The sequence below is a fragment of the Myotis myotis genome, unplaced genomic scaffold, assembly GCF_014108235.1.
Source record: "Myotis myotis isolate mMyoMyo1 unplaced genomic scaffold, mMyoMyo1.p scaffold_m19_p_9, whole genome shotgun sequence".
In the NCBI taxonomy this organism is placed as follows: Eukaryota; Metazoa; Chordata; class Mammalia; order Chiroptera; family Vespertilionidae; genus Myotis; species Myotis myotis.
In genome coordinates, this window is record NW_023416401.1 from 36473956 (window position 1) to 36489088 (window position 15133).

The 15133-nt window shown below is 40.6% G+C and overlaps 1 protein-coding gene across 8 annotated transcripts in view; it reads left to right on the forward strand.

Moving 5' to 3' along the window:
* DLGAP1 (DLG associated protein 1) overlaps window positions 1-15133 on the forward strand; it is a 617521-nt gene that overhangs the window by 570398 nt on the left and 31990 nt on the right. For 7 of the 8 annotated variants that reach the window (XM_036322630.1, XM_036322631.1, XM_036322633.1 and 4 more), the window contains 2 exons: window positions 6902-7275; window positions 9316-9407. In XM_036322630.1, coding sequence (XP_036178523.1) covers window positions 6902-7275; window positions 9316-9407 — 466 coding nt within the window. The remainder of the gene's footprint in view (window positions 1-6901; window positions 7276-9315; window positions 9408-15133) is intronic. The other variant, XM_036322632.1, reaches the window with a different exon arrangement.

Below are 15133 nucleotides of genomic sequence, written 5' to 3' on the forward strand. Positions count from 1 at the left end.
GTCTGGAATACTAGTAACTACCAACTGGCAAGTCTTATGACTACAAGAGTTATTCCACCACCCCTCCCTCTCTGTCCACATTCCCTGTCCTCCCCCTGCACGCTCACACAAGCGTGCTTTTTTTCGGCTCCCATGGAGAAAAGGTTAGCTAGTCTCTGTGGTTTCCGAGGAGGATGACTTGAGTGGAAATCGTTCTCATGGCTACGTCCCTTGAGCCAAAACTAACCAGGAGAGAAGGCGAGGGGAAGCCCTGCTCCTGTCCCAGAAGCCCAGCCCCCCACGCCTCAGCCCTCTGCCTTCTCACCATGACGCCGGCAGGGCCGCGACCACTGACCACCACACTTTGGGTGGCCTGTCCATGTTATGCTGTAAATATTTTGAAACGCAGGAGTGATTTTTTCCATGTGTATTTGTGTGTGTATTTGTGTGTGTGTGTGTGTGTGTGTGTGTGTGTGTGGAATTTCTCCCCTTTTTGCAGTGTTTTTAAAGTTGTAGCTGGTACACCCTTGTTGACCCCTCCAAATTCATTCACTCTCCAAACCTTTGTCAGGTTCCTGCAGGGCACAAAGGATTGTGCCAGGAGCAGTTTCCTGGCAGTTTTTGATGGAAGGCATCAGGCTTCACTGGACCAGGTGTTGAAACGGATAGTTTCATAGGGGGATGAATACAGGTGGTTTGGGGGAAGGAAAAGAGATGCGATTTGGAGCCCTGAGTATGCTAATTGTACCACTTAGTAGCTGCATAACTTAACCTGCTGTGAGCCTCAGTCTTACCATCCAACAATGGGGGCAGTGAGCTCGTCCTCTGCCATTAGACCAGGTCTATTGGATTTTTAGCGCAGTGTGTGTTAGAGTACGGGACACTCTCTGGTGCTGAGGTGGATCTAATGGCCCACCGAGGGGTATGGAGGAATTCTCCATCTCATCATCTTTGTTTACACCTGGATTTGTGCTTTTATCCTGTGAAGGACTCAGGCCAGGCCACTGATTGGCATCAGGTGGGGAAGTCCAGCCTGTGTAATAAACCACCATGGAGGCCACACCCTCCACAATTCACTGTAAGGCCAGCACTTTGGGCCTGTTGACGGGAAGCAGCAGTCGTGAACTTCTCTGTTAGCCGTTCTGTCCTCAGACTGGATAGTGAACAGCCAACAACTACCATGATAACAATGACAATGAGGGGATTTGTGGTCTCTACTCTGCTGTGGTACCTGTGCTTTGAGAGGTCTGGAAAAAGGGAAATTACTTTGTTTTTGCAAAGGCAATTTTATCAGGTATGTTATCCTAGATGCAAAAAGACAATACCCAGGCTTAGTTAAAGTGAAGATTGACCTTTGTCAGGGAAAATTCTAGCCTAGGACATGACTAAACTGCTTGGTCAGAAAGTTTTAATCTCAGACCATCTTATGTGGTTTCTTTAGGTTTCTGAGATTGTAAGGCCATCACACAGGCCTTTCCTGAGTTTGTCAGGTTGAGTATGTGGCCCCTTTTCATACACATTATAAATAAGCAACTTGCCTGACATTAAAACCACAAGTCCATCCTGTAATTGTGCAGGAAACTCTTTACGTCCCAAGTTTAGATCCTTCCACATTTTTCTTGGCTTTTTTATGTCCTTTTGCTTTCTAAAGTTCCCTGTAGTTTCAAGTTACTTCACTAATATGTCCTTAATCTCACATGCACTACCTCTGCCCTGTCCACTGGATTTGAAATGTTTCCTGTGCTTCTCCAACTATCCAGATGCTTCTCAGACTATCTCCAGTGATAGACCAGTTTGTTTGTTTGTTTGTTTGATGTCCAATCTGTTGCAGAACAATACTTTGGTAAAATGCAATGAAAATGAATTACTAGGAAAAGGAAATTTTTTAAAAAGGCACACAAAAACGAGCAGTTTTCATTAGAATCAACTGACAAACTACTCTGTAGAACTGTTAGAAAAGTTTCTAAAAGCTTACTTTCAATTTTCATGGTGTATCTCACCATGCACTCATCAAATAGTTTGTGAATCGATACCTATTTGTGGACCACATTTTAAATAGAACCGCTATGCACTGAGATGTGCTGGAAATGCTTAACAACAGGCTCTCCAGGGGACAACTACTGATTTATAGTATCTGCCAGTTTCCATGGCGTAAACACTCAGACCAAGTTCAGTTTCAAGCTATTAATGAAATGTCACTGAACACAGATTTGGGAAGAGATGTGCACAATCAACTCTTATGGGCTTGTTCTTAGGTTCGAAAGACTTTCTAAAATTTAGTAACCAAGAACTGCTAAATAATTCTTCAACATAGCTTTATAGTATCTGACCTATTAGCTTAGACAGTGAGACCCCTTAATAAGAAGATGCAGAAAGTGGGTTTGATCCTACATCTGCTTTATGGCCACCTGAATTATGTGTGCTCTTTTTAAAAATATATATATTTTTATTGATTTCAGAGAGGAAGGGAGAGGGACAGAAACATTAATGATAGAGAATCATTGATTGGCTGCCTCCTGCATGCCCCCCACTGGGGATAGAGCCTGCAACCCGGGCATGTGCCCTTGACAGGAATCAAACCAGGGATTCTTCAGTCCACAGGCCAACGCTCTATCCACTGAGCCAAACAAGCTAGGGCTCTTTTTTTGTTGTTTACAATATACAAAATAAATCTTTTTACCAGATTGTAGATACAAAATAATTAGTCATTTACATGCAATAAACATTAATATTTCAAGAAAAACAATTTAAATATAATATTATGTGCAATAAACATTAATATTTTAAATATAATAATATTACCAGAACTGTGCTAACATAGTATATCACAAAAGTTGTAGGAAATATTAAAAATCTGAAAATATCAGGATTACTTTTATTATTTTCTAAAATATTTTTGTTCATCAGTTTATGTTGTTCATTATATTCCACAAATGAGGGAGACCATGTGATATTTATCTTTCTCCGACTGGCTTATTTCGCTTAGCATAATGCTGTCCAGTTCCATCCATGCTATTGCAAACGGTAAGAGTTCCTTCTTTTTTATAGCAGCGAAGTATTCCATTGTACAGATGTACCACAGTTTTTTAATACCCTCCTCTACCATACTCTTCCTGGCTCTCAGATCTCAATGGATTCTAAGTCATTCGTGTTATTAAATCATGAGAGTAGAATGAAAAAAAAAACAAAAACTTAGGACAGAAGGAGGGTTTAGGGCTTAGTCTGAAAAGCTAGGAAAGAGTAATGCTGGGGAAAATTGGGGGATTTAGTCGTATGAGTTCTAGAGCAACCTTGAATGCAAAAGATTTGGGGCACAAGAAAGAAGGGAATTGTGAGAATTGTGAGCTGCGTGTTGGATCTTCTTTCTTCTACTTCAAACGGCAGTCTTGGAGATTTGAACTCCCAATACCTATTTGATGACTGACAGATGGTGCCTGACTGTAATTCCTGGGGTAGCATTGCGACAAGCTCCACACCACAGTAAAACCTCATCACAAAGCCCGTGGGATAAAAACACAGCCGATGAGTCCTGTCCTCTATTCAGCTCCCTTATTCTAAGTGGGACAATCTTAAATTCTTACTTCCTTCAGGCACTGGGGCTCGGCCAGCCTGTTAGGGAAGACATGTCCCCAGAACTCTCCCTGTCCAATCTAGCCATGGTGAACTTGTGGCATTGCTGCTGCTCTCTGGAAGTCCCCAGTGATCAACGTACTGTGGGGGCTAAAAAATATATGAATACTTTTTTCTCCCACTCTTTGGCTGGGCTAACAATCAAATTAATAGAGATAGAATAACAGTCGAAAATCAAAGTTTTAATACATGCGAATGGAGAATGCACATAGGCATGAAGACCATGAGGCAACATTGGGTATATAAGACATTTCTGAACCGAGGAGAAAGGGGAGGGGGCAACAGGGGACTAGATGTCAGAAGTGAGAATGGGTGATTTACAGGTAGTTGAGGAGGAGGCGAACTTATAGAGCAGGCAAATTCTTGCTGGGCAACTCAGAAACAATGGGTATCTAGCTGAGAGGCATGGAGTCTTCCTGCTAGGGTGAAGATTCTTACAGTGATTAAGCCAAAGCTCCCTTCCCAAAGCAGTTTCTCAGTCTGCATCTCTTGGGCAGGAAAGAGGGAGAGGGGGAGTGGAGGGGAGAGCAAAGGTTCTTTCTGAGATTTTTGTTTCTTAGTAAACAGCTTAAGATCAATATCCCTAAAAGCAGTTTTCTGGAGTCAAAATTTTGGTTCCCTTCAGCAGCCAGAGTTATCCCTATGGATATCGAAGAGGAGCCGACAACAGCCCTCAGATGCCACCAAGTTGCAATGGGCCCTAGCGAGTGGCTCCAAGCCCAGTCAGTCTTTACCCTGGAAATAAGGTGCCCCTCCACCTCCATATCACACTCAGCACATCGGGGCAGACTTTTTATTGCACATCACAGCAAAGGAAACGATTCTGTATTTGTCTGCTTTGTCCGGTTTTGACCGTCTACATTAAAGGAGAAAATTGGGGTAGTTAACCACAAGCAGTAAATCATTCAAAAGATCAGACATTTGATGTTGAAATGTGGATTGAGTTTCTTTGGAATATGAGTGGACCAAATGTCCTGGGAATCCATTTTTAAGAAAATAATGAGTTCATATTGTAAAGATTTATTGTAGGAAAAGTAATAAAGTTGATCTAATCTCATTTGGTTCAAATAGGCAGATTCTATCCTAGTTATGGTCACTCCTCCTCTCACCCGCTCTGGTCTTAGCATTACCCTGAGTAGGGTTATCCTGTTCAGACCCTCCTAGGGAGCACAAGGTAGTTCCCCGGTAGTGACAGTGCATGGAACTACAGTGGGTGAGGTGGGATACTGGCAATGCTCATGCCTGCGTTACTGGGCCAGAAGCTTCACTGTGGCCCGGAGGGGAACCTGAGACCAGACTGGTTCTGCTCCTGGCTCTGCACCTTGCAGGCTCTGTGAGTCTCCACTGGACACATTGCCTCTCAGGACTGCTGATTGTTGAGCTCTGTTCCCATGCAAAGCTGTATGTTTTATGCAATAATCTTAAATGAAAGACAAAAGCCTGTAGAAAGCTGATAAATTGTTCACTGGCAAGGAGTTTCCATTTGGACACTTAATAACTCATTTTGATCTGCATTTTCCTATATCGTGCTACACAAGTGGAAAGCTGAAAGCCAGTGTGTAAAGCTTCTTCAAGACCCTCAGCGTTACAATTAGATCAGTGGTTCTCAACCTTCTGGCCCTTTAAATACAGTTCCTCATGTTGTGACCCAACCATAAAATTATTTTCGTCGCTACTTCATAACTGTAATGTTGCTACCATTATGAATCGTAATGTAAATATCTGATATGCAGGATGGTCTTAGGCGACCCCTGTGAAAGGATCGTTCGACCGCCAAAGGGATCATGACCCACAGGTTGAGAACTGCTGAATTAGATAGTTGGAGAGAGGGCTGGAGCCGGCTTCAGCTGGAGCCTCAGGAGGACCTCAGCTAACTCACCAGGTCCACAGACACCTCACTGCGCAGGTGCAGGCCCTGAGGTGATCAAGTCGCCCTGAAGGACAGCACATCAGGGAGTAGGCTCAAACAGACACACAGAGACTGATTTAGAAACTAGTGTGTACATTTATTTTACAACTAAAGGAGACTTTGGTGCAGTGTATTGCCTCTCAAGAGGTAGTTCTGCTCAGAAACAACCACCAAAAAAAATCAGAACAAAAGTTCATGTAGTTCTATCCAGAAAGAGAGAAAGAGACAGAAAGGAGAGAGAGAGAGAGAGAGAGAGAGAGAGAGAGAGAGAGAGAGAGAGAGAGAGAAAAGAAGGAGGAGGAGGAGGGGGGGGGAGAAGAAGAAGAAGAAGGAGGAGGAGGAGGAGGAGGAGGAGGAGGAGGAGGAGGAGGAGGAGGAGGAGGAGGAAGAGAAGGAGGAGGAGAAGGAGAAGGAGAAGGAGAAGGAAAAGGAGAAGGAGAAGGAGAAGGAGAAGGGGAAAAGGAAAAGGAAAAGGAAAAGGAAAAGGAAAAGGAAAAGGAAAAGGAAAAGGAAAAAGAAAGACTGATGGCCCTAGCCGGCTTGTCTCAGCGGATAGAGCGTCAGTCTGCAGACCGATGGGTCCCAGGTTCGATTCTGGCCAAGGGCACATGCCTGGGTTGCGGGCTCGATCCCCGATGGGGGGTGTGCAGGAGGCAGCCGATCAATGATTCTCTCTCATCATTGATGTTTCTATCTCTCTCTCCTTCTCCCTTCCTCTCTGAAATCAATAAAGAAATATATTAAGAAAGAAAGAAAGAAAGAAAGAAAGAAAGAAAGAAAGAAAGAAAGAAAGAAAGAGAAAGAAAGACTGATGTTGATAAAAGCAAATTGCAGGAACCTATGATAATATGCTGTATATCCCACCCCACCCCCCCCAACCCAGGCACCTCATACTGTTTTTAAGATTTTACATGCTTACAATCTCTATGCTTTCCTTTTTTTCCCAATGTTTATTATCAACCATCAGAATCTTCTTTAACGAGTTACTTGGTTTAATATTACTTATATTTAATATTTTCCTGAGAAGGTGGAGACCACCCTGGCCTTATCTATGTGCATATATTATCTCTCAGGGTGCACTGTTGCCTGAGAAGATTTCTACAGATGGCTAATCATGTCTACTTTATGTTGACTCATATTAATTTCCATTTCAGAAACTTCCATCTCAGAGGTTGGTGTTTTTCGGTCTTTTGTCCCCTCAGTTTTGTAGGGGTGTCACCTCATGAAAGGCCCTAAGGGCCCAACCAGGAATCTCACTTAGTCTGTCAATGGACTTGTGTTCTTGTTAAGTGTCTTAGTGTGTTTCCAATGGATGTCAGTTACAATATCAGAAATTAAAACCCATGCAGAAATCACAGTGTCTTTGTTTTCACTGTCTTCCAGTGTCATCTTGCATTACAACATATAAGAAGACACCACCTCCAGTCCCACCCAGAACTACCACGAAACCTTTCATTTCTATCACAGCCCAGAGTAGCACAGAGTCTGCCCAGGATGCCTACATGGACGGACAGGGCCAGCGAGGAGATATTATCAGCCAGTCTGGACTGAGCAACTCCACGGAGAGCCTGGACAGTATGAAGGCTCTGACAGCCGCCATCGAAGCCGCCAATGCCCAGATCCATGGCCCTGCAAGTCAACACATGGGCAACAACCCTGCCACCATCACCACCACGACCACCATAGCCACCATCACTACAGAGGACAGGAAGAAGGATCACTTTAAGAAAAATCGATGCCTGTCAATTGGGATACAGGTAACAGCCTCCCTTTCCGACCTTCGAATTAGGAACCCAAAACTAAGAAATGTAACTTATATTTTCCCAGATTTGTGGTCTTGCCATTTTGGATGACATAGCTGTGTCTAGGACAGTGATGGCGAACTTTTTGAGCTCGGTGTGTCAGCATTTTGAAAAACCCTAACTTAACTCTGGTGCCGTGTCACATATAGACATTTTTTGATATTTGCAACCATAGTAAAACAAAGATTTACATTTTTGATATTTATTTTATATATTTAAATGCCATTTAACAAAGAAAAATCAACCAAAAAAATGAGTTCACGTGTCACCTCTGACACACGTGTCATAGGTTCGCCATCACTGGTCTAGGACCAGATTTTCAAATTATTGGCTCTGGACTCCCTAAATTGTTAAACGTGATGAAACAAAATTATGAAGGCATTATGTCTTTAGATATTAGCAGCTATTGTTTTTGTTCTTTAAATTGAATGTGTGACTCAAACTGTAGGGTAACTAAACAAACATGAACACAGTCAAACACAAAGGGCCCTCAATTCCTAATGCACATTTTGATTCTCAACAAAGGAGTGGACATTCAAGAATAACCTGGGTTATCGGGTTGTGTTACAGTACGTTCAACACCCTTGAGTAACCAGATGAGAACAAAAATGTGAGTCCCTCCTCATAGATATGGGAGGGAGGGAGAGCAAGACCAAAGAGCCTGGTGGTGTGGAAAGCAGTTACTCACATCACAGCATCAAGAGGAAAGAATGCACAGCAGTTCCAGCATAATCATTGGCCATTTAATCAAGCATCTCATAAAAATGGTAGAAAACTCATCAGGGCTGTCAGTTCAGCTCACTATTTTCTGCTCCTCAAAGATAACATCAAACTAATTCTTGTTTTTCCCATCTGTTCAGCTTGGCTTACCCTTTTATCAATGGAGAAGAGTCATTCTTTTCCCCCGGTTTTGTAGTGCAGGTGCCCTTTTGAATAATAACTTCCTGACGTGGTGTCCAATAAATCTATCCACACTGAACCAACATAGGGCACAGCTAAAAGCCAGGTGCGGGGTACATTTTTCACAACAATGATGTATTTTCACAGCCCTTTCTGCAGAGTCCACTTTTAAAGGGTAATTAAACTTTCTCTAATAGTGATGAGTCAAATGCTTTTTATAACCTGCAGGTTACCATAACACAAGTTGTCAAGTTTCCTAAAAGAACTCCTAGCCCTGGTGCTTGGAATTAAATGGCACAGCAGAAGGCTGTGGCCCAAAGTCTCCACCACCATGCCCTCCACATCTTCCTAGAAGCTAATTACCCTCCCAACACCGAAGGATTTGGAATAGGGAAGAGCAGAGGTCGGTCCTGTGTGTCATCCTAGGCAAATTACTTCATCTTCCTGAGCCTGTTTCCTCCTCTATCCCTCATAGGATTATTTTGAGAATTAAGTTTCCTAATCGAGGAACCTATGGGGGTATAGAGTTTCAGTATAAGATGATGCAAAAATTAGAGAGATGGATGGTGGTGATGTCAGCACAACAATGTGAATGTACTTAATACCCCTGGAACTATACATTTTAAAATGGAAACATTTAAGGGGGGAGTGAAGATATTCTACGGTTTATCTTAATGAGGTAAAGACCTAAATCTCCCAAAATCAATAATTCTGACTACAATCAATTAATTTTCTCCTTTCTTTTGTATTTTGTTATCTGCAAATTCAAAACTTCTAAGAACATAGTCCCATGTAGTGTTCCCTTCTAACATAGTGCTCACAGGTGAGTACATACAAATCTATGGAGGAATCACAAACATTTATTAGGTAAATTTTAAGTGACTAAAATTGCATTTTATGAAGATCAGCAGAGTCAAAGTGCATGCTATAATAATGTAGTAATGGCTCTCATTAAATGCAAAAATATTGAAGAAAATGGTTACAAATCACAAAACATTCTAGTAGAGTACAGAGGTTTCTAGTGAGATGTGACATTTGTTTTTCAAGTGAGATAAATAAAATGGAGCACCTCTACGTATTTGATTATTTCTTTAGGTGGATGATGCTGAAGAACCTGACAAAACAGGGGAAAATAAAGCACCCAGTAAGTTCCAGTCCGTAGGAGTGCAAGTAGAAGAAGAAAAGTGGTGAGTCCACATGCATTTGTCCTCTTTCATCTTGAGGTTGGCAAGTATGGTACAAGTATTTTCCCCCAGGATAAACCAACAAGATTCAATGATATTGTCTGTTAACTTTTGATAGCATTTACAGGGTAAGCCTGAAACAATATTAGCTGATTCCCTCCTCTACTTTAATAGTGGAGGCCACTCCATTGAAGGTTTAGCTAGAATAGTAGAGTAAGCACATTGCATTTACATACATATAAGCACTGTGTATATTACTGTTGTGTTGCGAAACTATTCCTCTTCAACAAACCTTTCTATTTGGCACTGTAAACTTTTTAAGAGACGAGGACTTATCTTATTCCTTGTTTTCTCTTAGCACTTAATAGTGTTTGGTGTTTGATATGCACTCAATGAATGATAAATAATGAATAAATGGGGAAAAGGAAAAAGAAAATTTCCCATTATTATCCGGGTGGGGATGTGGAGCAACATTAACTCTCATTCATTGCTGGTGGGAATGCCAAATGGTACAACCATTTTCAAAGACAGTTTTAGTCTTACAAAACTAAAAATATTCTTATCATATGATCCAGCAATCACACTCCTTGGTACTTACCCAAAGAAATTGAAAACTTATGTCCATGTAAAAACTTGCCCACAGATGTTTACCGCAGCTTTAGGCATCATTGTCAAAACTTAGAAGCAACCAAGATGCCCATCAGTAGGTGAATGGATAAATAAGCTGTGGTATATACAGACGATTGAATATTATTCAGCATTAAAAAGAAATCAGTTATCAAGCCACGAAAAGACATGGAAGAAAATTGAATGCACATTACCAAGTGAAAGAAGCCAATCTGCAAAGGCTACATGTTATTATATGATTTCAACCATATGACATTCTGGAAAAGACAAAACATGGAGACAGTAAAAAAATGGTTCTCAAAGATTGGGGAATGAGGGATAAATGGGCAGAGCACAGAGGATTTTTAGGGCAGTAAAACTATTCTGTTATACTACAGTGGTAGGATCATTTATGATACTTGAATATATGTCATTGTACAGCTGTCAAAATCCATAGAATGCACTACACCATGACTTAATGCTAATGTAAACTATGAATTTTGGATAATAATGGTGTGTCCATGTAAGTTCACCATTGTGTACCTACACGTTCTGTAGGTTCACCATCTGGTGGGGGATGTTGGTAGTGGGGAGAAGAGGGCAAAGGTATATGGGAAATTGCTTAAGTTTGCTGTGAATCTAAAATTGCTCTAAGAAATAAATTTTATTAATTTAACAAAGCAGGAGGGTGGACAATGTTAACCTCAGAGTTTTGTCCTGGGGGTGTGATGTTTCATATATGTAAAACTTTAGAAAATTACCTGACATAAAAGAAGCTCTGTATAAGTATTTCCAATTCTATTATGTACCCAGATAGAATCTCTCTAAAGATTGAAATTTTAAGAAAGCAATTATACCATCTTTTCTTTAAAGTAAGAGAATAACCTCAAATTTAAATTTTTCCTTTAAACATTTCCCCTGCAGTCAACTGTTCTTTTACCAAATTAATGCCCTGACACTTGCCCAGCATTCAGAATGTAAAATATTGCATTATTTGGCCTAGTAGCAACCCAAAAACTTCAAATGAGCCACTTTAATCATGTTATTGAAAAGTTGAACATTTAATGAATTGTTGAAGTTTGTAAGGATGGTCAATTCCTCGGTAAACTGAGTAGTTTATTTAAAATTCATTCTCCAAAGGACTAGTAAACCCAATGTTGGTGCTTAACTTTCTAAAACGCACCCTTCCTCAGAGGTCACTTTATAGTTAACCTCTGTAAAGTAAATAAGCATTTAAATTTATGTTAATGATGTTTTCAACCTCTCCAAAGGAAATCCATTGTCAAACAGTCAGGGATTACTTATATCTTCTGTCTCTAATTATAATTCTTTTTATAATTTTGCTGGTAGTAATTCATTTAGATGGGATCTTAAAAAGCTAATTTGGGCAGATGAAATTACCTAATGACAGACAGGGGATTTTCTTAAATTATCTAGTGATAAAGTTGAGACTGTTGTTTTCACAATGAATGGCCAATACAACCCATCTCTTCCTTCCCCAAATAAACAGACTGATACGCAACAGTAACCTAACAAAAAGTGAGAGAAAGAAAGAAAACAGAGCCAGAGAAAGATAGTACAGAAAGAGGAAGAGGAAGACTTTGTAAGAGGCCAAGAGATTCATTATCACCTTTTGAATTTGCCACAATTTAGGAACCAAAACTAGCATAGCAAAGTCCACCCGGCTGGTTTGTCTGTTAAAGGGTAGACTTGTAAATACAGGGTGCTCTTCAGTGTTCCAAATCAAAACAAAAGTCAGTAACTCATTAGTAGAAAGTAAAATGCACTAAGTAACCTATCTGCTTAAAAAAAAGGGGGGGGAGGGGGAATCAAAATGAGTATTACAAATGCTGATATATTTGCAGGCAGCCATGACATCTTCAGAATGCCATTGATAGCAAATATGCCACATTCATTCTCCAGGGCCGCCTCATGGTGGGGCCCTGCACAGAGGAATGCTAAAGGTCACCAGTTTGAATGCCATGGCAGCACCAAGCCAGGGACAATGCATGCATGTGGTTTGGGAACAAGACAGCTTATTTGAAGGCCGTGAAGAAACACCTCATCTCCATCAAACACTAGCTATCTTCCTTCAATTCCGTTTCTCGGGTAGGCTGGAGGCACTGTTTGACAGGATCCACACGGCATATGTTTGCTGACATGCAGGACTGGTGCTGAACAAAGCGGGCAAGTCGTGCCACCTCCTCCCCGGGATTACTCACCTCCACCACGGTTCTCTGTCCCACGGCCTCCTAGCATCCTGTATCCATTCTGTCTGGTCTTTTGATGACTCCCCGGGAATTTGCATGAGGTCTTCCTTTCTTCCAAGCTGATAATTAGCAAATCTAGTAAACCAATCCTTCCTATTTACTAAGGTGAGAAGCAAAGAGTCTCCCATGGATCTCCCCTTCCTTCTGGGTAAAAACTGTGCTTCAACAGTGGTTCAAACTAAACTTCTTGCACTAGCCCATTAGTGGCTATAACAGTGGACACAAAGAGAAAAAATATTATTTTCATTATAAAATTGGTATGAAACAGCAAATTTAATTAGAAAAAAACGTACAATAGCATAATAACAGTTTATAACTCTCTGATGGGCTTTGGAGCATTTTAAAAAACTGATTATATATCTTATTATTAAGTATTATCTATATTTTCTATAATTGGATAATCTAACGATAAAGAGTACGTTCATATTTATGTATTATAAAAATTTATAAATTACAGAAATAAAATAAAATCCCCCATAATCTTATCCATTAACCATGAATTAATATAGGGGTATAGTTTTACCCATACTTTTTCCAGGAAAATTTTATTTTATTTTATTTTATTTGAATTCCACTTCGTGTTTATTAAAAAAAAAAAACAAAAAACAAAGCAAAAGCATCAAACTTCCCTGGGTTACTTGTTTCTGACCATATTTATTTTTTGTTTTGTTTTGGCACAAATTGCCACGGATGAAGAGAACAGGAGAGGGAAACACACAGACACACACAGAGACCATTTCGAAAGCTGGAAGGCAGATAGACTAGTGATAACCGACTTAGCTGATCAGAGAAACTGAATCTAAAGCCAGTGATGCAGAAATCCAAGCTGTACCTTGATTTAAATTTCAGAGCCCACAGAAGGCATGGGAATATGTTGGGCAGTCAAAGCAGAATGAAGGTGGAGCTACAAACCCCTTGGACCTGCAGAGCCCGTGCCAGTCCTTCCTCCCTGGGGCAGAAGCCTGGAGGCTTTTCATCTTCAGAGGCTAAAACAAAAGGGTGTCTGGTCTGGAGGACAGCAGCACAGTTGAAGGCAGGATTACTGCACTGAAAATAGGAGGATACGTGCAAATTTACAAACAATTTGAACCCAAGACCCAAAGATTCTGACATCAAGGATTTGGCAAGCTACAATCCCAGCCAGATCATCCTGCAGTGAGGATTAGAGTGGATGAGCCCCTCCCCCAACCCCAGACTTCTGACTGGTTTTTAGTCCTGGTCATAATAAAGTAGTCATAAAAGCAAGTTCTGAATAGTGACTTAAAGTCTTATATTTATCCACCAAGTTATGATTTCCAGTGTTCTTCATTCCTTTGTGTAGGTCCAAAGTTCCACCTAGCATCATTTTCCTTCTGCTTGAAGAATTTTTTTTAAACCATTCTTATAGTGTATATCTACCCGTGATGAATTCTTCCAGCTTTGGGGTATTCAAAAAGTCATTATTTTGTCATCATTTATTTTTATTTTTTTAAATATATTTTTATTGATTTCAGAGAGGAAAGGAGAAGGAAAGAGAGATAGAAACATCGATGATGAGAGAGAATCATTGATCGGCTGCCTCCACCACTCTGGGGATCGAGCCTGCAACCTGGGCATGTCCCTTGACCAGAAATTGAACCATGTTCATAGGTAGATGCTCAGCCACTGAGCCATGCCAGTCGGGTTCGTTTTTCTTCAATTTTAGCTTAGTATTATGCATATATGGAGACTCTTAATTGAGGTGTAGGCACAATCTACTGAGTCTTGCTTTTCTGCTTATTGCTATATTTCCCATGTTGCCATATTGCTGACGTAATCTCTAGTTCAGAAACAAAAGTGTGAAGTGAGTGTTATAGGTTTGGCCTTCAGCCCCTGTTGCAACTCAGCTTTCATAAGGTTAGATATTTGTGACATATTTTGTAACAACTTATAAATCAGTCATTCTTAATTTTCACAACTAAGAGTGTTAAGGGATGGTAGAAGTTTTGAACTTATGTGCTTTTTGTTATTTATCAACATTGTCAAATTAACAAACTGACATCTGATGTTAGAGATTATATAGATAGAAGCTACTGGTCTCATGGCAATTTTCTAGAAAGGAAACTCCAGAATGTTATTTTTCTGGTGTATGTATATTTAATATTTCCATCTGTGTCTTTGTAAAGGACTTCTTAACTACCTGGGATCTTTAGCGATCATCCATGTGAGACAAAGTGCTACATCAAGGACGATTTGCCTTCAGCATCCAGGGAATTAGAATAGAAAACTTTAACTAGAATAAGTGGGTAGTAAATCACTTTGTGGCTTCTTTTCTTCCTTCAACCACTCCCCCACCCCACCATGCCTTCGTGAAATATGTGAAGTTAGGTAACAGTGAATGTCATCAGTAGGATTTGTGCGTTTGGAGCTATGTGTATGCGAGGGAAAGGCAAAATCCTTTCATTGGTGTTGATGGGATGGGAATAGGAGAGATGGGTATTTTGGTGATTTGCAAAAAAGCCTCTGGTCTTTCTTATCTCCAGTTGGTGGAGCCATCTCCTTCTCTCCTAGTTTACCTTTTGTTTATTGCAAGATAATATGTAGGCTCCAGGGGACACTCAATGCTGGGGTTGGGGAGACTATTGCTGGCATCAAAATATGCTTGAGAATGACACCTGCCACTTCAGCAGGCCTGTGAATGCACAAGTCAAGGTGTAGGTGTTGGAGGAAAGTACTGGCAATCTATTATGAAAGCTGCTCTCTATTTCTAAACGCACATGCCTCAGGGAATAAGATGATTATGCTTTTATCACCAACGTCTCTTCTATTTCTATAAAATTCTGAGTTTCTGAAATCTTTCTTGCTTCATACATTCAAATTCATGGCCTCACAACT